Genomic DNA, 25,318 nt, shown 5'->3' with positions numbered 1-25,318 from the left:
GGTTTAACTTCCACATCATTTAAAGTGGACATATGCTCTTAAATCCTTCTTTTTTACATGTAAATCATTCACTTATGGCCTATATAAAGTAGAACTTCAATGCTTTGGTCGGAATTTTGAATTATTGTAGCTCCACAGACCCCTGATCTGAGGCACATTTTGGAGCAACTCCTTTTTTGCTGGGATCTTTTTAAATGTGAATGAGACATTTCACGCCCACCTTCCTCCAGGTCACAGAGCATTTCCATTTGGCCATTTGTGCAGTTTGCAGTATGATTATCTACCACCAGAGAAACTTTTTATTCTGACAAGGGAAGACTTGTCCTTCCAACTCTGTTGGAGCCACAGTCTGACCCCAGAGCAGGAGAATGAAGACGATGAGCCTGCAGAACCACATGTTCAAATGAATGCATCTCAATGGTGTTTTATTTGTATTTACACCCTCTCTATCTATACCAACTGCCTACAATAGGGAGCATACTTTAACTATGGTCATGCATGTCAGATGTCTATTAAAATATGAATGCTACCACAATATGAATGAAGTAAACAAAGTCTTTACATAATTAAGGAGTTAACGGAAGCTTCAAGAACATCACTGAATGCATTTCCCCAAGACAAATAATTCTATTGAAAACATTCAGTACAATTATACCCTCAGTCATGTCCTTGTTCAGCATTCCACAGCCAATGTGTCATAGCCAAAAAAACATCATAGACAATAGAAATTTTTACAGATATAACCCAAAAAGAACATAAAGATATGTATGTAGCACCAGGAGAGGATAAATTAAAATTTTTGCACCACTCAAGGTACACACACACAAAAATTGAGGATTAAAAATGTGGATTTTGCACGATATGCCCCCTTCAAGTTTTACTATGCTTATTTTTCTGTCCCTTAAGTCATCATGTTAATTTAAGCAAAACTTGTGTGGATACACCGTGGGTACAGAAAATATTCAGGTCACTTTCCATCCATCCATCCATCCATCCATCCATCCATCCATCCATCCATCCATCCATCCATCCATCCATCCATCCATCCATCCATCCATCCATCCATCCATCCATCCATCCATCCATCCATCCATCCATCCATCCATCCATCCATCCATCCATCCATCCATCCATCCATCCATCCATCCATCCATCCATCCATCCATCCATCCATCCATCCATCCATCCATCCATCCATCCATCCATCCATCCATCCATCCATCCATCCATCCATCCATCCATCCATCCATCCATCCATCCATCCATCCATCCATCCATCCATCCATCCATCCATCCATCCATCCATCTTCCACTTATGTGGAGTCAGGAGAAGATGGATGGATTGGCAGCAATGAAACCAACAGTTAGCCTGAAGTACAGCCATTTTCTAAAATCAAAAAAGTTCATATTATTTCTAATGAAGTACAGTCTGCATCCCATCATGACAGAAAAATCAGAAATGCAGAATGTTTTGCAAATTTCTTAAAGAAAAACTGAAACATCACATGGTCATAAGTATTCAGACCTTTTGCTGTGACACTCAGGTTTAAGTCGCATGCTGTCCATTTATTCTGATCCTCTTTGAAATGGTTCTACTCCTTCATTGGAGTCCAGCTGTGTTTAATTAAACTGATTGGACTTGATTAGGAATGGCACAGCCTGTCTACATAAGACCTCACAGCTCACAGTGCAGGTCAGAGCAAATGAGAATCATAAGGTGGAAGGAACTGCCCAAGGAGCTCAGAGACAGAATTGTGACAAGGTTACAGATCTGGCATAGGGTGTGTTGAGAAAAATTATTATTTTGAGTGTTTAACACAGTTTAAACCTTTTTAGAACCAATTTCTTAAGTTTGAACAGGTTTCTGTTAGTGATTTGAAACAAATACTATTGCTGGGTAAGTATTGAAATAGATCTGCAGGAGAGCCTCGGCTCAGACCCCTGGGGTCTTATCATTAAAGACAGGAGGTCATAAATTAACATATGCAGGAAGGTGGAGGACAGAACCACTTGAATTACTGTGAGAAAGGGAACTTTGGTCGGTTCACGTAACCAGGATGAGAAGTCTTCCAAACTAACATCTGACATGGTGCAAAAAACTGAATATAACATAAAATGTTTTAAATCACTAACATTTAATTTGTAAGACATTTTCTTAGTTATTAATAACATGTTTTGACTAAAATTCTATTATCTTGTTTTAGAATTAATTTAGTCAATGATGAATGTATTTGAAATTGTATTATTTCTGACTATATTAGAATCACATGAAAATGATTTGTTTAGTATTAGAAAATACTTAGGTTTATGGTGAATGAATGTCTTAATTCTTATTTGTTTCTAATTCCTAATTAGAAACAGGAATTGTACTTCATTATTTTCTGTTGATATTATTTATTGCTTTGGTTTGATATCAGAACTAAACTTTGGAGATGCTGAGTGCAGAAGAACAAATTGGGTTTCTGGAGAACTTTTCATTGAATTAAAATACAGTATTAAAGGTTTGTTCCTGGCAGAGCAGGAGAGAAACCAGAATTTCACAGCTACCTGTGAGGTTTGTTTCTCTTTGCCCAGATGGCTGTAGAGCCGGATAGTGTTAAGAAAATAAATTTAAAATAAGTTAGTTTTAGAATTTATCATGACTTGATTGAAATACCATAATTATAGTTTTAAAATTTATAACATATTCTGACCTATTGATATATTTTACTGTAGTTAAAGCAGATTGTTTGCCAAGATCTTCTGATCTGCTCTTTGTCTGTCTGGAAACAATCAGTAGGAAGTTCTAGCTTTTCACACTGATCTGTGAAAGCCATAAACCACCATGAATTCGGAGAGTCTGCTTCCACCTTATTTAACAAAAGGTCTTTGATCTTGTGAACAAACTGCGGGACTTTCTAAATTTAAAAGGGCCAGAGATGTCTTCCAGTTGGTCAAGTAGAGATACGCCTTATTTGAATACATTAAGAGGAAAACACACCTACAGGTATAAAAGTTTGTGCACAAGGGAAACAATTTAAGAAAAAGCTGATTTATTTTACTTCTGCACCAGCTCTTTCTCCAAGGACGTCCTTGATATGTCTCTGTCTTCTTGTCTCAGGTAACAATGTTTGTATCTGTCTTTCTTTAGTTTCCTGTACTATCTTATATTTTCTTCTGATTGGATTAAATCCTGTAATTCTGTGACGTCAACACGCATTGTTGTGTTTTTGTTCCCGCACGTGGCCACGCGAGAAAACCCGGGATCAAAAGGAAGAATCAGAGCCAGAGTTTTGCTAAATTTAACAGTAATATAAAAATTCTTCCTTAACAGGTGCAAAAAATTCTGCATCATTCAAGGTTCTTAAGAGCACAGTGGCCTCCATGATCCTTAAATGGAAGACGTTTGGGATGACCAGAGCTCTTCTTAGACCTGGCCATCCAGCCTAACTGAGCAATCGAGAGAGAAGAACCCAAAGATCACTGTGACTGAGCTCCAGAGATGCAGTAGGGAGATGGGAGAAAGTTTCACAAAGTCAACTATCACTGCAGCCCTCCAGCAGTCGGGCTTTATGGCAGAGTGGCCCGATGGAAGCCTCTCCTCAGTGCAAGACATATGAAAGCCCTCATAGAGTTTGCCAAAAAAACGCATGAAAGACTCTCAGACTATAAGATTCTCTGGCCTGATGAGACGAAGATTGAACCTTCTGGTGTTAATTCTAATCCTTTCAAGTAGGGAAGCATGTGAATTAAATGAGTGTCACACCAAAGGGTCTGAATACATATGACCATATATTTCAGTTTTTCTTTTTGAATAAATTTGCAAAAAGAAATTCTGTCAGGATGGAATGTTAAGTGTACAGTGATGAGAAATATGAACTTTGAGTTTAGTAAATGGCTGCAACAGTGAAAATTTAGATGTCTGAATATTTTCCGCAGTAACATTTTTTTACTGCAGTGTATGCAGCATGTTGCTGCAAACCGTGAATGACCATTGCTTCCTCAAGAAGCACTACTCTGTCCTTTCTTCACTGTTGAGTCTCTAGTCCAGTCAGTTCTGTCATTTCAAAAAGTGAAACTTATGGAGTGATATATTCCATCCATCCATCCATCCATTTTCTTGTACCCTTTTTCCCTCGGTGGGGTCGGGAGGGTTGCTGGTGCCTCTCCAGCCAACGTTTTGGGCGAGAGGCGGGGTCACCCTGGACAGGTTGCCAGCCTGTTGCAGGGCAACACAGAGACACACAGGACACACAACCATGCACACACACACTCACACCTAGGGGCAATTTGGAGAGACCAATTAACCTGACAGTCATGTTTTTGGACTGTGGGAGGAAACCGGAGTACCTGGAGAAAACCCACCATGCACAGGGAGAACATGGAGACTCCATGCAGAAAGACCCCAGGCTGGGAATCGAACCCAGAACCTTCTTGCTGCAAGGCAACAGCTCTACCAACTGCCCCACTGTGCAGCCCCGTGATATATTCCAAGTTTTGTAATTTTATGGTTATGGCTTTCAGATAATGAAACTGAACTGTAAAATTCAGTTTCTCAGAAAATTAGAAAACTGTTAGACATTCTTGAAAATTCATAGTGTCACCTTATTTAGTCAATTAATTCAAACACTTGCAGAGGTTTCTAGTTCGGTGGCCGACAGGTGCAAATGCGCAGCAATAGAGAAAAGATGCGAACAAAAAAGTGTTGAAAACCGAAGTGCTCCAGACCACTAGGGGGAGTCGAAGAAAATAGTATTCATTTCTATGGGACCAGACGCAAGATTCAGAGAAAGAAATTAGAAAGGAAATAAAGGTGCGTATTACTATATTTCTTTTCAAATACGCCGTCTTTTATAATATTATAGAATGACAGAATAATTGATGGGTAGCGTGAGAGACTTTGTGTCAGTCATAGCATTCTGGGCTCGGTCTCGTAGATGCTTGCCCGAATTAGCAAAGCAATTATGCTAATCATACCGCAAGAAAAAATATATAAATTACACACTCATATAATTAAATATCTTTTTGGAGAATGACTCGTTGTATCTGTGGTTATATCGGTCACACGTTGTCAGACACATGTAGGACAAACTGACAGCTATTTCTGTCGGACAATAACAGAAAATGGTCTGACAGCTATAACAAGCTCTACAGTGATATAAACCTACAGAAACATGTTACAATGAAAAGCAACTATTAAAAAAATATAAAACAAAACAAAAAAACATGCAAGTTTTCTAATAACTTTCTTACCGCTTAATGTTGTCATTTGTCTTGGTTTGAGGATGATGGGCTGCAGTGAAGCTTCTCTGAATTCAAAGTAGATCACAGAGTCTAATGTTCATCTAAAACAACATTTAAACAAATTTATTTATTTACCATTTATTTAATAAATGGTAAATAGTAAATAAATGGAAATGTATGAGGCTTCACAGAAATATATGTAGTATTAAATGTGGCTTACTGTGTTCATAAATTCTCGCCCCTGGTCAGTGAGAATACGCTGAGGACAGCCGTGCCGGTAAAATATAGAACATAATTTTTGGCAGACTTCCTCAGCGGTCTTAGTCTTGAGAGGGAAAGCCTCCACCCATTTAGAGAAATAGTCTGTAGCTGTCAGGATATACTGATTGCCACAAGATGTCAGGGGCCTGGGACCGGTCAGATCAATTCCAATCAGCTCTCCCTGACACCTGTTGGGGATGATTACAATGTTATGAGCAACAATGTCCTAGAGGTGGTAAACTTCAGGAATCACTGTGGATGGTTACCTTTATGCACTCAAGTTCCCTGACAACTTGGAGGGGAGGTCCAACTCTTTGGCACCGGTCACATTGAGACACCTTTACAACATAACAGTTTATTGGTTTTACAACACTTAAGTACTTAATTACTTAAAGATTTTGCTAACTATGTTGTTACATACCCATTTCTCAATGTCTGCTGTCGTACCGGGCCAATAGAATCGGGAACACATGGCACTGCGGGTTTTGACAAAGCCAGTGTGTCCTCCCATGGGGGATGCATGAAACTCCTTGAAGAGGTTCCAGGCCTCCTCTTTGGACCGTAAGCCCTTCTTTCGGGTAAGGATCCGTACAATAGGTCCCCAGCTGTATTAAAACAATGACCACATTGTGTCAATTACACATAATACGTAATAATTTACATTTATTTAAGATATAAAAAACTTACCATGGATGCTAAATTTTACGGCATACTTCCTCAAAGTTTGCCTCTGTCCTCTGTTGAGCATCAATGGGTAAGAGCCTTTAGAAATAAAGCTGAAGACCTCACCCCATTTGAACTCCATGTTTGCTATAAATGACACAAGAAAAACATGTAAATTGCATCAACAGGCATTTAAACAAGACAATTCATTACACACTGCAAATTGTTCAAATATATAATAATACCCTGCTGCAGCCATGTACACAACAAAACACACCCACTCCTGCTGCTAAACACACCAACTGGTGCTGCAATATTATGACATTTCTGCGAAATATCAGCTTTTAGGACAAGAAATACAAAACTAAGCTTAACAAAATAAAGTTTGTAGTGAAAGCTTCTTCATATCCATCCTTTTAAATTCTGATTTAATACAAAAAACCTTCTAATCTACATGTTTATGAATATGCATCCAACAATGCAATTCTTGAAATATTGCAGAAAACGCAACAGCGAGTTTAAATGCAATTGACAGACCCCAATTTTTATTGACAACACTGGTGGACACCATGTCCTTCCTGACAACGCATGGTGGACACAGGGACTTCAAGTGACTCAAGAACATCTCCTGTCTTTTATTCATTGAGGCAAAAGTCACACAGATAGTGACTGTTGGCTACATAACCCAGGGGCTGTACTCGGGTATGTGATCTGTGAACCAGAAAAGCCTTCATGTTCCAAAAACAACCTCAATTTGCAAAATCTTAATATATGTAAATGTAAAGCACATATAAAAAAAACTTAACATGAATGCTTTTCATATACATTAATAAAGATAAAGATTTGTTTCGAAAGTGAAACACTGGTTTTGCCCCAGTTTCAGTGGGTAAAGAAATGCGTTTTCATACCAACACGGTTTCTGCCTGTACAGCCTGGTAGCGTGAAGAAAAAAAACGATAAGGAAAGTTAAAAAAATAAACAAATAATTCAAATTCAACATTTAAGAATTTTAAGTAATCCTAATAAGTAAACCTATGTGTCGAAGTCCTACCTGAAAAGCCATCACTGTATCCACGCTAGCAGTATCCAACCCAAAAATATCAATGAACTGGGGAACGTGAATTTAAACGGGGCTTGTTTTGTAGTTTACTGCAGCTGCATTAAATTTGATTTATTTACTTTTTATTGGGTCTTGTTTTTTCTTCTCGCGTATGACGAGCTGACGGCTCCTCTCGATATCGCAGACCTCCTGCAGAATGCGCATGCGTACTTACTACATGTGTGCTATTCTGACATGTATGGCTATCTGACAGAACACAGTGTCTCCACTTTTAATGTATTTATTTCCTCACGTATTCTACCCTTGGAGAGTTAAAAAACACATTTTCTTTCAGATGTACTGTCCATTTTGTGGGACTGCCGCCATAAATTCTGCAGACTTTTGTTGTCAATATGGCAGAAACATAAAATTTGTCCAAGATCATGCAAACAAAGCCCAGGATGAGAGGGACACTACCACTGCAACTCCCGATGTTCAGCCAAGCACCAGCACAGGTAAACCGAAGTATGGGTTATTTTTTTCAGCATGCTTAAGTGTTAAACCATTTAAACCATCTGCAGATGCAGGTACGATCATTGCAGTATTGATCGTACCTGAAATGAATAATTAATGCATTTAAATTATAGCTAAAGTGCCAATCGTGTATTTTTTTTATTACGAAATTCAGGTGTAGAGTGTTTCATGAACTTTAGAGCTATAAAAGAGAGGGAAAGAAAGACATTTTTTACCAAGAAGCATCAGAACATAACACAGAAGGGAAATAAACTGAAGGTATGCCTTCAATTTAGTGCAAACACAAACTGGAAATTACATATTTCATCAATTAATTTAATTTGATTCATTTTTTTTCCCAGATTAATGTTGGGCTTATGAGGATGCAGGGAGATTCCCTTAAGACAGTCAGAGGGAAGTCACTTCCAGTTGAGATTCACCCTGAGTGGGCATCAGAACAAGTGCTTGCTGCTGCTGTAAAGAAGCAAAAGGATTTCAATATAGACCTGAGAGATTGTGCCCATGATTTGTTGTATCCTGATGCAAGAGAGTTTAAGAACATCCCAGGAACAGACATTCCTTTCACAGTGCAAAAATACAAGGAGGCAATTGGAAAGACTTACGCTTTACATTTGCCCTGTTGAGGACTTTGCAAACAGTTGTAAGTGCTTTTGATCTACATTCCAAATAGTTTGAAGATCAATTTTGCTATAGTCTTATAGTTAAAATGGCAAAATTTCCTCCTACATCCAGATTTGTTCCAGATTAATTCAAGCTATGATGTAGTATATTTTAACTGTACTGTAAGGAAACAAAAGAATTTTCCTCTTTACAAAACCTACCTCCCTTTTATAAAGAATGATGTACGAGTGTACATTTTCTTAATTGCAAAATTTAGTCTTGCAAAAGACAATTTATTATTATTTATAGTATACATTTATAGTATATTTCTTTTCACTGGTTGTTGAAATGATAGTAACCATTTTAGCATTGTTGCCTTGCAGCCAGAAGGTTTTGGTTTCAATTCCTGGCCTGGAGTCTCTGTATGGAGTTTGCATGTTCTCCCTGTGCATGGTGGGTTCTGTCCTGGTGCTCTAGGTATAAGAAAATGGATGGATGGATAAAGATATCTGAATATACTGTGCTGCTAATTGTACAAATTTCTATTTGTACAACTTATACTAAAATGTTCTTTTTGTTTAACATGTATATGAAGTTATGAAGAATTCCTATGCAACTAAACAATTTGTGGAATTATATAAAATAATAACTAAAATAAATCCATCCATCCATCTATTTTCTTCCTCTTATCCGGGGTCGGGTCGCGGGGGCAGCAGCTTCAGAAGGGAGGTCCAGACTTCCCTCTCCCCAGCCACTTCTTCCAGCTCCTCCGGGGGAATCCCAAGGCGTTCCCAGGCCAGCCGAGAGACGTAATCCCTCCAGCGTGTCCTGGGTCTTCCCCGAGGCCTCCTCCTGGTGGGACGTGCCCGGAACACCTCACCAGGGAGGCGTCCAGGAGGCATCCTGACCAGATGCCCGAGCCTCAACTGGCTCCTCTCGACGTGGAGGAGCAGCGGCTCTACTCTGAGTCCCTCCCGGATGACCGAGCTTCTCACCCTATCTCTAAGGGAGAGCCCAGCCACCCTGCGGAAGAAGTCCATTCCGGCCGCTTGTATCCGTGATCTCGTTCTTTCGGTCATGACCCAAAGCTCATGACCGTAGATGAGGGTGGGATCGTAGATCGACCGGTAAATCGAGAGCTTCGCTTTTTGGCTCAGCTCTCTCTTCACCACGACGGACCGGTACAGCGCCCGCTTCACGGCAGACTCTGCCCCAATCCGCCTGGCGATCTCCCGCTCCCTTCTTCCCTCATTCATGAACAAGATCCCCAGATACTTAAACTCCTCCACTTGAGGCAGGATGACCCCCCTGACCCGGAGAAGGCACTCTACCCTTTTCCGGCTCAAGACCATGGCCTCGGATTTGGAGGCACTGAGCCTCATCCCGGCCGCTTCACACTCGGCTGCGAACCGCTCCAGTGAGAGCTGCAGATCAGGTTCCGATGAAGCCAACAGAACCACATCATCCGCAAAAAGCAAAGATGCGATCCTAAGGACACCAAAACGGATCCCCTCAACACCTCGGCTGCGCCTGGAAATTCTGTCCATAAAAGTAATGAACAGAATCGGTGACAAAGGGCAGCCTTGGCAGAGTCCAACTCTCACCGGAAACGAGCCCGACTTACTGCCGGCAATGTGGACCAGACTCTGACACCGGTCATTCAGGGGTCTGACAGCCCATATCAAAGGACCCGGTACCCCATACTCCCGGAGTACCCCCCATAAGGTCCCCCAAGGGACACGGTCGAACGCCTTCTCCAAGTCCACAAAACACATGTAGACTGGTTGGGCGAACTCCCATGCACCCTCCACGACCCTGCTGAGGGTGTAGAGCTGGTCCAGTGTTCCTCGACCAGGACGAAAACCACACTGCTCTTCCTGAATCCGAGGTTCGACTATCCGACGGACCCTCCTCTCCAGGACCCCTGAATAGACGTTACCAGGGAGGCTTAAGAGTGTGATCCCTCCGTTCCCCTTTTTAAACAGGGGGACCACCACCCCAGTCTGCCAATCCAGGGGAACTGCCCCCGATGTCCATGCGATATTGCAGAGTCGTGTGAGCCAACACAACCCTGCAACATCCAGAGCCTTAAGGAACTCCGGGCGGATCTCATCCACCCCCGGGGCCCTGCCACCGAGGAGCTTTTTGACCACCTCGGCGACCTCGTCCCCAGAGATTGGGGAGCCCAACCCAGAGTCCCCATGCTCAGCTTCCTCAACAGAAGGCATGTTGGTGGGATTGAGGAGGTCTTCGAAGTATTCCGCCCACCGGCCCACAACGTCCCGAGTTGAGGTCAGCAGCGCACCATCCCCACTATAAACAGTGTTGGTGCTGCACTGCTTCCCCTTCCTGAGACGCTGGATGGTGGACCAGAATCGCCTCGAAGCCGTACGGAAGTCTGTCCCCATGGCCTCTCCAAACTCCTCCCACGCCCGAGTTTTTGCCTCAGCGACAACCCGAGCCGCATGCCGCTTCACCCGCCAGTACCCATCAGCTGCTTCTGGAGTCCCACAGGAAAAAAAGGCCCGGTAGGACTCCTTCTTCAGCTTGACAGCATCCCTCACCGAAGGTGTCCACCAACGGGTTCGAGGGTTGCCGCCACGACAGGCACCAACAACCTTGCGGCCGCAGCTCTGATAGGCCGCCTCGGCAATGGAGGTACGGAACATGGTCCACTCAGACTCAATGTCCCCCACCTCCCCCGGAACGTGTTCGAAGTTCTGCCGGAGATGAGAGTTGAAGCTCTGTCTCACAGGGGACTCCGCCAGACGTTCCCAGCAGACCCTCACTACACGTTTGGGCCTGCCAGGTCTGACCGGCTTCCTCCACCACCACCGGAGTCAACTCATCACCAGGTAGTGGTCAGTGGACAGCTCCGCACCTCTCTTCACCCGAGTGTCCAAGACATACGGCCGCAAATCCGATAAGACGATGACAAAGTCAATCATCGAACTGCGGCCTAGGGCGTCCTGGTGCCAAGTGCACATATGGACGCCCTTATGCCTGAACATAGTGTTTGTGATGGACAATCCGTGACGAGCACAGAAGTCCAACAACAGAACCAACAGAACACCGCTTGGGTTCAGATCGGGGGGGCCGATCCTCCCAACCACGCCTCTCCAGGTCTCACTGTCATTGCCCACGTGAGCGTTGAAGTCCCCCAGTAGAACAAGGGAGTCCCCAGGAGGGGCACTCTCCAGTACCCCCTCTAAGGACTCCAAGAAGGGTGGGTAATCTGAACTGCCGTTTGGCCCGTAAGCCCAAACAACAGTCAGAACCCGTCTCCCCACCCGTAGGCGGAAATAAATGTCAAAATAATTATTGCTTTTTGCAGGTTACGGTGGACAGAGTTCAAGTGACGATGATAATGTGGTTCATGTAAGGTTGCCATCTCAAGATAGTCCACTATCTGACACTGTGGTCAATCTGCATCTTTATGACATTTCTCCTGAATTGAATTACTTAAACTGTCTTTTGATAAGATAAAACTTGTCTTTTATATGTTCTACATAGGTCTGGGATGGTCCAGATGAAGCAAGCACTCAAAGACTGGAGAAAATTTTGAATGGGTAAAATACAAATTACTGTTTGCTTCATATTTTGTTGCAGAAACTGTTATATCCACTTTATAGTTATGTTATTTTTTTATTTTCAGGCATTTTGGACACAGAACAAGGGTCTGATCAGGTAAGATTGAACTCCATCCCTTTCACAGTTCAATATGTAAACATTGCATACCATTAAATATTTTCAAAAATTAACAAAGACAATCACCCAAGATGAGATGCATGACATTGTGTTTGCTTAGTCTGTATGGTATTGCCACTACCACAACTGGAGTACTAATTAATGTTAAATTAGGATGGAGGAAACCCCAACGTCCAGGAGCTTGCCATGTCCTCAGAGGGCCAGAACCACTTCTATCGGTAGGTTGTGTGAGCACATGTCAACTTTTGCACATGTCAACACATTTACTGAAGTAATTTATAGAAATTGCACATAACATTTGGCATAAAAACTTACAACAAATTCCATCGCGGATAAATCCAAGCACTGTAACTAACTGAATTATTAATCTCAACTAAAATGTCTTCTTACATTTCCAAACTGAACTTAATTGTACAGTCATTGAACATTTTTTTTTTGCACCTGCCAAGTTAAAACAGCAAATGGTACATTTGTGAGTGCATTTACTATCTTCACCCAACTGGCACACACATCACAGAGAATCAAGCGCACTCATCCCTTTCACTATGGCCCATCTGAAGTCTGTAAGGTAAGTCGGCTCACCTGTGCTCACAATGATCTGTGCAGACAAAGAGCCTCAGCTTCAAGCTTCCACAAAGACACCACTGGTAGGAACTGGACATTATATTATATCATTTAATCTGCATTCAGAAAACCAAGTTAGCCTGGTGATTCAATGGGTTTTATGTGTTTGGAATGTAGTTTATTTGTTCATTCACTGTTAACTTAAAAGTAGATTGTTAACCTGGAAAACTATTTAATTAGTTCATTGTGATCTGTAATTGATTTAGTTTAATTTGTTTGTAGGTTTTCAACCTGCTCTGTGACTTCTTTGTGACTACTCTGACTACTTATGCAAAGTCATGGTGGTCTTGCATTGTCAATTGAAATAATCTAAAGAAATAAAGAAAAGATAAATAAAAGATGTCGCTGAGATGACTGGTTCCTGCATTTCTTTGAGGGAAGCAAGTTTTTTCCAGTTTGGGCAGAAGCTGAGGTGGTTTAAAGAGCAAAAAGCTGGACAGCACCATCACTTCTGGTTGTTCAAATTTTTTTTCTATCAAACTTTGAGTAGTGTACAAGAATTACCCAAACATGCTGGTGTTAGCTGCCCTACTGCCAAGAATGACTGACAGAAGTCACTATGCCTTATCAGGGATGAATTTAAATTATTTACCTAGTAAAATATTTTCTCCTTTTCCTTCTCAATACAGCAACTACACAAATGTGTACGCACCAACAATAGTTGACAGCGACTCTGAGCCGGACGAATATCTGATGCAGTCCCCTGAGGAAAGGTATTAATTAGAAATTAGTTTTCTTCTAAATCCTTTTATTGTGCCTCTTATTTGAAATAATTGCACACTTCATGTTTTACAGTACAGACGACGTGACTGCTGCAGACATCATTTCAGAGCTCTCAGCAAAGATCACATCATCATCTCTCAGCCGCTTTAACATAAACGGAGCCAATGTTTGGGATGGAGCACTGAGAGGTTTCAAGCCGGCTTCTTTCAACCCTTTCAATGAAATATTTGTAAAATTCACCGATGACGAGGGACAGGCAGACATTGATGACGGTGGTCCCAAGCGCCAGTTTCTAAGCCTTTTAATGAACTGCTTAAGGACACGCAGAGTCTTTGATGGACCAGAAGAAAGGAAATTTATCACTTTTGACAGTGAAGATATTGACATTAAGAGCAATATTTCAGTTTTCTCATAAGAATGTGACAGCTGTTGGTGAATGTGGAATTAATGTGAACAAAATCTATACAGCTGCCAAAAATGATTATTTCCTGGTTGGGAGGATGATTGCCACTTCTGTCGTTCATGGAGGTCCAGGTCCTCGATTCTCAGCACCTCACAGGAACATCAACCAATACAGGAGGAAAGATGGAAGACATCACCGACACCATGAGGGCTTCTTTGATTCAGGTAGGGTGGCATTATTGACCAGGCTTTACAAGTTGTTACAATCAAGTGAAAATGTTGTTCCATAGCTTCACTGAGATCATTTGTATTTTGTGTTTATGATACGATTCTATTGTGCAGAATAAATCTGCTATTTTCTAAAACACTATTATGTATTTTCCAGTCACATGTCATATTAAAGCACAAACAAGTACCTACACTACCTTCACTTATGTGAATGCTATATGCATAAAAGACAGGCCACTTTATTAGGTACATCTTGGTAGTATCAGTTTGTACGCCCATTTGCCTTCTGAATTGCTTTAATCCATAGTGGCATGGATTCAACAAGGTACTGGAAACATTCCTTAGTCTGGTCCATATTTACATGATGGCATCACATAGTTGCTGCAAATTTGTTGGCTGCACATCCATGATGCAAATCTCCCCTTCCACCACCTCCCAAAGGTTTTCTATTGGATTGACATCTGGTGACTGTGGAGGCCATTCGAGTTCAGTGAACCCATTGTTGTGTTTAAGAAGCCAGTCTGAGATGATTCGTGCTTTCTGACATGGTATACCCTAACCGTGGAACCGTTGATACAAGCCAGATGGATCCATGCTTTCATGTTGTCACCAAATTCTGACCCGACCATCCGAATGTCTTGGCAGAAATCCAGACACATCAGAACAGGAAACGTTTTCCAATCTTCTATTGTCCAATTTTGGTGATCCTGTGTGAATTGTAGCCTCAGCTTCCTGTTCTTAGCTGACAGGAATGGCATCCGGTGTGGTCTTCTGCTGCTGTAGAACATCTGACTTGAGGTTTGACATGTTGTGTGTTTTATTGTTGCTGTTCTATGAGCTGGAATCTCTCTGGCCGTTCTCCTCTCAACTCTGGCATCAACAAGGCATTTGCGGCCACAGAACTGTTGCTCACTGGATATTTAATCTTTTTCGGACCATTCTGTGTAAACCCTAGAGATGGTTGTGTATGAAAATCCCAGTAGATCAGCAGATTCAGAATATTTCATAAACTGCTGAATATTTCAAAAATACTCATCAGTATTCCTAAAATACTGCTGAGAGGTTGTTGGTGCATGTCTGGCACCAACAACCATGCCATGTTCTTTTAAAAATGAATTTCACATAACAATGCCCCTTTAAGTGTAGTATTTTTTTCTAACCTTTAAACAGAGACTGGAGTAGTATATTCATTTATGTTTTTGGTTATTGTTCTCTACCATAGATCTCCAGTGCAGCCACATTGACTGAACTTCCAGTCAGTTGAAAGACATGAGCATCTTGCAAACTGCTGGTTGCTGTGAGTGTTGATGACAAATGGAAGATTGTAAAGGAGTTCATTAATTGGTACATCATTTACCACAATCATTTCTCTATTCAAAGGTAATGTTTCTCGTCCTTCATTAAAAAAACAACTATGTTAATTTAATTCCTATTTTGTTGCAGTTAAAACAAGCAAACGTACAATAGTGCAAAAATCAAGCAGCCAAATAAGTAGGAGCCTGATTGATTGGACGGCTTACCTGGAGAAAATTAAAGTTAATTCACTGTGTACAGTGGATCAGCAATATTACCTATGCTAAATAAAAATAACAAGATTAGACATATTAATGTTTTATGTGTGACTGTGAAAAATATCTAAAGTTATGCTCTTTTGATAATAATTAAGGTGATTTCTGTTTCAAACTTTTTATAGATTCAAGGATGGCCTTTCAACACTGAACTTCCAGAATGCTCTGGAGCAGCATGCTCCTGTGTTCAGGCCATTTATGTGTGCAGAGTGGAACAGCTGACATCCAAAATGTTTGAGGTTCAGCTCAGTGAAAAGGGCAGCAGCAGACATGAGGAAGCAAGAGTGCTAGGATTCTGGAAAGATTATCTCCTTGAGACAGAAGGTGTACTTTAAGATTATTTATTGCTATATTTTGGTGTTATTGTAATATCTGACACATGAACTCATTGCTTCTTTTCTAGAACAAAAAATGGGTCCCTCTCTCCAGGACATCCTGATGTTTGCCACCGGCTTGAACACACTACCTCCGTCTTCAATTCTGCCACCACCAAAACTGATTTTTCAGGCCACTTCTCGTTTTCCTGTCAGTAGCTCCTGATCCAACACCATCAGAACACCAATGTCCAAGACATATCAGTTTAAAGAAGACATGGACTGTGGGATTCAAGACTCCCCAGGGTTTGGGCTTTATTAAGGTCAAATGCATAACAACAAAACAAAATGCTGACTATTTAACTTGTCAAACCTGTTCAGTTATGACACTGTTGGGTTGTGTTAGTGTGAGACCTTCAAATTTGGATTCTTGTTTATTTATAAGTCCGCCATGTTTTTCAGTTTGATAGTTTTCGCCACATGATTCCCAACTCTGTGGATGTGCCAGGCCACCCTGTGTCTGGAGGTCCTCAAACTGCCTGAAGGTGTTCGTCTCCACATTGAATGTTGGTCTCAGTCACAAACTGTCCCAGTTGCTCCTGGGAGACTGGAAACCAGTCTGTTCCACCAAACCTAGGAATAGAAGAAGCACAGTAAACATTTAGTTAGATTTACATTTCTTCACTCAACTGTTACTGCTATGACTATTGTTGTAGCCTGTTTAAATGATTGATTGTATTTAAATTTACATTTTAGAAATTAATGTCATCTGAAATTGTTAGAATAAAAAGTGACATGCCGTTAACACATCGCTCATTATTTTTGTTTTGGCAAATTAGTTTTAGAGCTTCCCAAAGAGGTTTTAAATTAACCAGATGTTAATTAAATAAAAGACAAAGGCAACAAAAATGACCTGTGAGGCAGATGATGCATCACATCTGGTTTACCAGATGGACAGCAAGATTGTTTAACAGGTCTTCAGTTTATCCCACCTGTCCTTGCATTCATCAAGATCTCTGTAACAAATCATGTGTTTTTTTGTTGTTTTTTTTTAAATTTTGAATCTGAAGTTCTTATTTGGACTTGGAAATAAGCAGAGACATATAATAAGCCCCTTAATTTGTCTGACATCCAAGCAGTTTTAGTCAGGACTTCCAGGTACATCTGTTCCCGGATGATCCATCTTGCTGTGCCTTTGGTAATGTCAAGGTAATATATTTGTTGTGAGCGACCTTGACTTTCGCATTGCGCTCCAGAAAACTGCAAAATCGAGACTAATATGAACAGAGCGATAAACGTGAAAACAGCCAAGCATGAACGTTTCTGTAAAGTTGCCCAACTAAACGCATTTATAATCCAAGTGTCACAAATCTGCGCAGCGGGCCATCTGAGTGGTGGAGCAGCAGGAAGAGCGCTGCGCTCGGACAGGGCCGTAACGCAGAGCCTAGAGGCCGAGGTGGGAGGGGGCTCTACAATCCTATTTATAGTTTTCCAGACAATAGTGGAAATCACGAAAACATACAAAAAATACTAAGGTTTTATTTGCGTGTGTGTGTGTGTGCTGTTGTAACCATTAATCTCCCGTTCAGTTCAACCTTATAAGCGGAGATACATACTGGATATTACTATAATTAAATAACTTGCAATTAAGTATTTGCAAAGCTCAAGCTTTTCACAACTGGTGGAGAAAAATAAAAAATGTAACTTGGTAACTTTCCAAAAAAATAATCACTAATCTACTTTTTCAAGTAGTAATAAGTAATCGATTAAAGTTACATTTTCAAAGTAACTGTCATCACTGCTTACCAGTGTTTTGATCTTGTGCCAAGAACTGCACATTTTTCCCACATGAAAAACAGAAAACTTGAATTGTTCCTAGATTTTGTCCACAGAAACAGCAAAACATGGCCACCTAAAAAGGTAAATGGTGTGAACATGGGTATAGTGGAAACCAGACATGTACACACAAAAAAAGAAAAAGTTACAAACATCTCTATCCCTCTTGTGACAGACAGATGTGATAAATCCAATTCTCTATCACGCTAACATTACCTATCAACTATTCTGTTAAACGCTGAAATGAGTCATTCTCAAAAAAGATATTTAATTATATGAGTGTGTAATTTATATATTTTTTCTTGCATAATTGCTTTGCTAATTCGGGCAAGCATCTACGAGACCGAGCCCAGAATGCTATGACTGACACAAAGTCTCTCACGCTACCCATCAATTATTCTGTCATTCTATAATATTATAAAAGACGGCGTATTTGAAAAGAAATATAGTAATACGCACCTTTATTTCCTTTCTAATTTCTTTCTCTGAATCTTGCGTCTGGTCCCATAGAAATGAATACTATTTTCTTCGACTCCCCCTAGTGGTCTGGAGCACTTCGGTTTTCAACACTTTTTTGTTTGCTGCATTTCATTTGTGCGCGTGTCTTTTTTGTTCGCATCTTTTCTCTATTGCTGCGCATTTGCACCTGTCGGCCACCGTATTCTAGAGCCTTCAACCAGCCTCTGCTACACAATCATGAAAGACGACGTCTGACTCAACTCTCCTGTTGTCCTCGGGTCAAAATGACCCAGATTTGTATGTTTTCCCTGTACACAGAAAATGAAGCCATAATTATTAAAATTGAATAAATAAATTAAAAACTTTAAATACTGTTTTCTATGTGTAATGAATCTCTATAAAGACAATTTAACTTTCTGAGATGACTTGTAGGAAATGTTGCACACTATTCTAATGTTTTTTAGAAGTACCATTTCCTTTCCACCAGGTTCTTTGTGATAACATTTCAACTACAGGCAATGGACCAATCAAATCGAAGAATCCAGACAAAACTTTTAATGGGAACTTCTGTGGGAAAAAAAAAAAAAATCCTTGTAAATACTGTACTGTGATTTAGAAGAGAAGAAGCTGTAATTGTTTTTATTTTTTATTATTAAAAATGTACCATTCACTATACGGTCAGTCACCCCTGATGAAACAGTGGCCTCTAGTGTTTTTATACAGAAGTTAAGTCATTTCAGGCTCTGCAACCGAACCCAAGGTAGGCTAGGACTTTAGAACTCACTAATTGTCTCACCATTACAACATTTTTGAGTTTTTTTTATTTTTTATTGGACATACTTGTGACAATACTCTCGTGCTCTGAGCGTCCGTGGGATGAATGGTTGCCTTGAGGAATTTTTGTATGAATTGATGAAGCTAAGCTAGCTACATTTCATCTAGTGAAGCAGGTAAATTACAGCTGACTCAAAATGAGCTTTCTGTTTATCACTTATTAGTCAAATGGCTCGTTTATCCATTTGACTAATCGACCCTGTCCCAATACTCAGGCTACACCCTACGCCACTCTATGAAGTGTGGACTCAATCGAAGTGCACATAAGAATTAGAGTGCGCAGGTTACAAGGTTGTAAAACATTTTAACAGGATGCCCTGTTGTAACTTTAAATTCGAAAATTACGGGAAATAAGTGTTGTGATTTTGTAGGCCTAAAATGTTACAAGGCATTTTTGCTGCTAGAAAGTACAACTACAACCAAAAGAAAATATTTTAAATGTACAGTATAGGTATTTTTGCTTTCCAAAGCCATTGCTGAATATATTTGACTGTTCAAATGTGTCTTGTGTTGAGTTGTTGAATATGTAGCAAAACTTGATGTAGTCACATTCAGTAGAGTGAAACAAAAATTATTTCAATACTTTGAAAACAGAATTGCTTTTCTTTGCGACAGACAGCTTGCTCTATGAACATTGCGATATTTCCAAGATGGCAAAAAAACAACACATTAAAATGTGTGTTTTAATGTGTTAATATTGAATTTAACAGTTTCCCATTTGACTAATGAGAAACATGATTACATTCAGCTGTTACTAAAAAAAAAATTATGTCTTATGTGGCTAAAAGTTAGTGGAGCTAATGTGCTAACACAGTGTTTCTCCATCCTGGTCCTCAGGCCCCCCTGTCCTGCATGTTTTAGGTGTTTCCCTTCTGCCACACCTGAATTGTATCTCTGGGTGATTAACAGGCTTCTGCAGTACTTCACAGTCATGCAGTCATTTGAATCAGCTGTTCTGGAATAGAGGCACATGACCCCACCGCCGTTTTTTGGCAGTGAGCGGTGTGGAGTGAGTTCTGACGGAGAGAGGGCGTCAACGGAGACTACGGAACGCCAGAAGCTCGCGGAGTTGACAGAGCAGATTTGACACAAAGATAGCCGATCTTGGCGGTTGGCATAAACTGGTTTGTGACTGGACTGCTATGGCGACTCAAGTTGAGGATGAGGGAGATGATGAAATGGATTTTGGTGACTGGACTCCAGTACGTGGTACTAGAGGATCAGGAAGAGAACGAAGTAGAAAAGAAGAAAGGTTGTTGGAGACACAAAGTAGCAAAAGGAGTCTAGAAGAAAATAGTTCAGATGAAAATAACGCAGTTTGCAAGAGGATTGTTGGGCAGGAAACTAAGTTGATCATAAAGTTTAGGAAAGAGGATGAAGGAATACAACTTAGTCCGCTAGCTCTATCAAGAGAATTAAAAAAGAAGTTTGGAGAACTGACACTTGCTAAGACTCTGAGAGATGGGAATCTGTTGATCACAGTGAGGAACGAAGAACAGAAAAACAAGGTGATGAGCGCCCACAGTATTTGTAAAAAACTGATTACTGAGGTAAAGATTTTGGGAGAGGATAAAGTAGTAAGAGGGGTGATCACAGGTATCCCAGTGGGAGAAGATCTAGAAAAACTCAGACACAGTATTAATGGAGGTGAAGTTAGTAAAATCAAAAGATTGATGAGAACAGTTGAAGGTGAAAGAGTGGAAAGTCTCTCGGTAATGTTGGAGTTTCAAACACAAGTTCTTCCTGAAAGGGTCAGAGTAGGCTGTATGTGCTTTCCCATTAGGCCATATATCCCTCCTCCTCTCAGGTGTTATAAATGTCAGAGATATGGACACATTGCAGCGGCATGTAGGGGAAAACAAAGATGTCCAAAGTGTGGAGGAGAGCATAATTATGATTCATGTAAAAATGGGAAGGATAAGTGTTGTAATTGTGGAGGGCAACATAGGGTGACTTATGGAGGATGTGAAGTCAGAAGGAAAGCAATGGAAATCGAACAAGTCAAAGCTACTAATAATATAAGTTATGCTGAAGCTGTTAAATGAATAAAACCTAAGGAAGTTATAAGGAAAGTTCAACCGAATCCAACAACAGAACAGAGACGGAGTGGAACTGAAACTGGTTTAACAGTTGAAAAGATTCTGTTGTTCATTGAATATGTAATTAATTGTACAGATCAAGTTAAGCACAAAACAGAAAAAATCTATAGAATTGTGAAAGGGGCAGAGAGGTTTTTTGGTATTAAGGACATATCTTGGGAACACATAAATACGAGGTTAGGGGCAGAAGGAAAGGTCAGAGGTCAGGAAGATAAAAACTGGTCATCTTACAATGGAACGCTAGAAGCCTTATTGCAAATGGACAGGAGTTTAAAGGATTTATTAGAGATTGTAAAGATGATCTAGATATTATATGTATTCAAGAAACATGGCTTAAACCAAATCTTGATTTTGTTATAAAAGGATATGAAAGTATTAGAAGAGACAGAGAGGGAGGATCTGGAAGATTATAAAACAAGGAAATCAGTTTAGATTATTAGCTAAAGGAAGAGAGTTAGAATATATAGTTATTGAAATTTGGACAGTAAATGGACGATTTAAAATAATCAACTTTTATAATCCATGTAAAAGACTATCATTAGATTTAATGGAGGAAATTGGGGTATTTCTAGAGGGTAAAGTTATTTGGTGTGGGGACTTTAATGGGCACAGCTCCTTGTGGAGTCATCATAATGATCAAAATGGGGATATAATAGAAGAAATAATGGATGTTAAAAATTTGGTATGTTTAAATGATGGAAGTGGGACCAGAATTAATTTTAGAGATAACACAGAGTCAGCAATTGATTTAACATTAGTTTCAAATTCTTTAGCAGGTGTTTGTTTATGGCAAGTTTTCAATAAAACAACTATAGGAAGTGATCATTATCCTATTAGGACTGAAGTAAAGTTAAATATAGAGAGGTATAGTATAAAAGGGATAAAGAAGTGGTGTTTTAGGTCCGCAGGCTGGGGAAAATTTAGGAAAAGTAGTGAAATAGAAATGTTAAAAGTAGACATGAACAGTAGTATTGATGATTTAAATTCTTCTATATGTAATGCTATCTTTGAAGCAGCTGATCAGGCTATAAGGAAGGAAGGCGGGAAGAGACAGAAGGTTGGTGGACATCAGAATGCACTAAAGTTACAAAGAAACAAAATAAAGCATTCAAATTATTAAAAAGAAATCAATTTTCAGAATCTGAATGAATACAAGAAATTGCAAGCAAATGTAAGAAGGGTTATTAAAAATGCAAAAAAAGATTATTGGAGGAGTTTTTGTAATTCAATAGGGAAAGAAACAGATATTTCTAAGGTCTGGGCAACAATTAAAAGGATGAATGGGATTAAGAGAGTGAGTGGATATCCAATACTAAATGATGGAGACATAACTGCAGTTACTGACAGAGAAAAGGCAAAAATGTTAGTAAATACTTTTGTTAAAATCCATAGTTCTGAAAATATTAGTGGAGAAGGAAAAAAGGAAGGCAAAAGACAATATTGGAGAACAAGAATTTATTGCAGCAAATGGAAGATACAAATGATCCATTAAATATGTCCTTTACAACAAATGAACTAAATAGGGCACTCAAAAAATTTCAGCTATCAGCTCCAGGAAAAGATCAAGTTTGTTATGTTATGGTCAGTAATTTAAGTGAGTCTTCTAAAAGTATTTTATTAGAAATGTATAACAGGATATGGGAGGATGGGGAACTACCAAAAAGTTGGAAGGAAGCAGTGATTATTCCAATCCGAAAACCAGGGAAAGATGAATCCAAACCAGAAAATTATCGTCCGATAGCGTTAGCATCCAACTAATAAGATAATGGAGAGAATGATAAATGAAAGATTAATATATTATATAGAAAAGAAGGGACTTATATCGTCCTATCAGAGTGATTTCAGGAGAGGGAGAAGTACAATGGATCCAGTTTTATGTTTAGAGCATGAAATTAGGCTCAAGTGAACAAAGAGAGTGTTGTGGCAATATTTTTTGATATTGAGGTCTTTATTGAATTTGCCTGCAATGACTTTCTAAATCCAGCAGATGTCACTGTAAGTGACAAGGCAACACAGTGTCCAGGAAATGTGCCACACACATGGGAAGATGGGCGTCATCTTCCCATCACTACTTGTAACCTTTACCTTGTCTATAATTTTCTTTCTAATCTCCTGAGACAGTTCTTTCCCCGAGAGTAAGACAGTGTCTTACTTTCTTTTCATCCCCAAAAGCCCCACTATGTCTTACTTTCGGGGTATGTCTTATATTGGAAAAAAATTGTCAAATTTTTTGTTTTAACCATAAAATTAACATTTATTAACAACCTGAACAGTATTGTATGCCCCAAGATTCTTCGACAATCGCTTTTTTATACTCCACGGTGTAACTCTTCCTTTTACCACTGGAACTGGAAGCGCTCATGTCTAGGGGCAAAAATATAGCATACGGTATAAGCACTGCTTGTGGTTCCGTATCACAGTCTCCTGTGTGGATTACCGTATTTTAAGCAGGAGGCGGCAGTGACAAGTGCAGGGGACGGCGCGGTGACGTATGGAGAGGGGGACGGCGCGGACGTGGGCAGGAGGCGGCGCGCAGCTAGATGAGAGGGAGGCGGCAATACCCCAGTGTTTCCCATATGTCTTACTTTCGGGGTATGGCTTATATTAGCCGACCCCCCTGAAAGCCCCGATACGTCTTACAATCGGGGAAACACGGTAGTATTCTTTTCTTATTTCTTTTGCTCAGTTTATTATATCAAACTTTTTGTTACTAATGTAACAAAAGTTACATTAGTGAGTAACTAATGTAACTTTTGCAATATTGAATATTGCCATATTCAATACTTGAATATGAATATATTCAAGTATTGCCATACTTAAATATTCCATAAAGATGAGAGAAAATAAAACATTGTCATAATTCCGCCTTTTAACTCAAAACATCACACGCAGCAATGAATTGTGGGTGATATATTTCGGTGAAGTCCATATCAATGCGGATTTAGCGTAAGGTTGTAAATGGGACCCAAAATGGATGGGGCGAAGGCTGGATGTGGAGAATTTGGGACACACTACGCACTCAAACCCTTCAGCATGAGCGCGCATTTGAAGGACACAAGTGTGGAACAAGGGTGGAAGTGCGAGTTGGGACAGGGCCATAGAAGCTAAATAGAACCGCTTAAACACATGTTTGCTGGTACTGGTTTACCCAATGACGGACTTTCCTCCATAAGTTAATGTACAACTGTGTTCAAAATAGAACAGTCATGGATCCATCTGTGCTTGGCTCAGATCATCCTTCTAAATTGGGAATAATTTACCATCCATCCATCCATCCATCTTACGCTTTATCCGGGGTCAGGTTGCGGGGGTAGCAGCATAAGAGGGGAGGCCCAGACTTCCCTCTCCTCAGGCACTTTTTCCAGCTCCTCAAGGGGAATCCCAAGGCGATCCCAGGCCAGCCGAGAGACGTAGTCCCTCCAGCGTGTCCTGGGTCTTTCCCGGGGCCTCACCCCGGTGGGACGAGCCTGGAACACCTCACCAGGGAAGCGTCCAGGAGGCATCCTGACCAGATGCCCGAGCCACCTCAGCAGCGGCTCTACTCTGAGTCCCTCCCGGATGACCGAGCTTCTCACACTATCTCTAAGGGAGAGCCCAGCCACTCTGCGGAGGAAACTAATTTTCTCCGCTTGTATCCGTGATCTTGTTCTTTCAGTCATGACCCAAAACTCATGACCATAGACGAGGGCAGGAACGTAGATCGACCAATAAATTGAGAGCGTCACTTTTTGACTCGGCTCTATCTTCACCACAACGGACCAGTAATGCGCCTGCTTCACTGCGGACACTGCGCCAATCCATCTGTCGATCTCCAGCTCCCTTCTTCCCTCATTCGTGAACAAGATCCCCAGATACTTAAATTCCTCCACTTGGGGCAGGGCGTCTCCCGCCTGACCCGGAGAAGGCACTGTACCTTTTTCCAGCTCAACACCATGGCCTCGGATTTGGAGGCACTGAGCCTCATTCTGGCTGCTTCACAAACCACTTCAGCGAGAGCTGCAGATCACGACCTGATGAAGCCAACAGGACAACATCATCCACAAAAGGCAGAGATGCGATCCTAAGGCCATCAAAACGGATCCCCTCAACACCTCGGCTGCACCTAGAAATTCTGTCCATGAAAGTAATGAACAGAATCGGTGACAAAGGGCAGCCTTGGCGGAGTCCAACCCTCACTGGAAACGAGCCCGACTTACTACCGGC

The 25,318-nt window shown here is 40.7% G+C and overlaps 1 protein-coding gene and 2 long non-coding RNA genes across 7 annotated transcripts; 1 reads left to right on the top strand and 2 right to left on the bottom strand.

The window, feature by feature from the left end:
* Positions 1-4,238: 4,238 nt before the first annotated feature.
* On the top strand, positions 4,239-16,692 carry LOC103482212 (uncharacterized). 5 transcript variants are annotated; one of them, XR_014085371.1, is made up of 10 exons: positions 4,239-4,792; positions 7,542-7,701; positions 11,834-11,889; positions 11,976-12,007; positions 12,182-13,365; positions 13,448-13,563; positions 13,844-14,002; positions 15,228-15,385; positions 15,699-15,897; positions 15,977-16,692. XR_014085371.1 is itself a non-coding variant. In XM_081601683.1 (9 exons), the coding sequence occupies exons 3-7, from the start codon at positions 11,886-11,888 to the stop codon at positions 13,788-13,790; spliced, it is 528 nt and encodes a 175-aa protein (XP_081457809.1). In that variant the 5' UTR covers positions 4,245-4,792; positions 7,542-7,701; positions 11,834-11,885; the 3' UTR covers positions 13,791-14,002; positions 15,228-15,385; positions 15,699-15,897. The 5 variants fall into 5 exon arrangements, 1 of the variants encoding a protein (XP_081457809.1); XR_014085370.1 differs by having other exon boundaries at positions 4,244-4,792; positions 12,182-12,675; positions 13,282-13,365; positions 13,448-14,002; XR_014085368.1 differs by having other exon boundaries at positions 13,448-14,002.
* LOC145549406 (uncharacterized) lies at positions 5,279-5,992 on the bottom strand. Its single transcript, XR_014085373.1, has 3 exons — positions 5,906-5,992; positions 5,751-5,822; positions 5,279-5,605 (listed from the first exon to the last, which is right to left on the bottom strand). It is a non-coding gene; the product is annotated as an uncharacterized LOC145549406 (long non-coding RNA).
* LOC145549405 (uncharacterized) lies at positions 16,396-18,384 on the bottom strand. The gene is made up of 3 exons (XR_014085372.1): positions 18,183-18,384; positions 17,694-17,799; positions 16,396-16,520 (listed from the first exon to the last, which is right to left on the bottom strand). It is a non-coding gene; the product is annotated as an uncharacterized LOC145549405 (long non-coding RNA).
* Positions 18,385-25,318: the final 6,934 nt, after the last annotated feature.

This window comes from Poecilia reticulata, chromosome 20 (genome assembly GCF_904066995.2).
Source record: "Poecilia reticulata chromosome 20, P_reticulata-male-v2, whole genome shotgun sequence".
NCBI lineage: Eukaryota > Metazoa > Chordata > Actinopteri > Cyprinodontiformes > Poeciliidae > Poecilia > Poecilia reticulata.
The sequence above is the reverse complement of the archived record's forward strand: the minus strand, read 5'-3'. Positions and strand labels throughout refer to the sequence as shown.

Bases quoted from the DNA above. Each gene is read 5' to 3' on its own strand.
- LOC103482212 (XM_081601683.1), top strand. The intron at 12,008-12,181 runs GTAAGATTGAAC...ATGTTAAATTAG, and splicing joins CAGAACAAGGGTCTGATCAG to GATGGAGGAAACCCCAACGT. The intron at 13,366-13,447 runs GTATTAATTAGA...CATGTTTTACAG, and splicing joins ATGCAGTCCCCTGAGGAAAG to TACAGACGACGTGACTGCTG.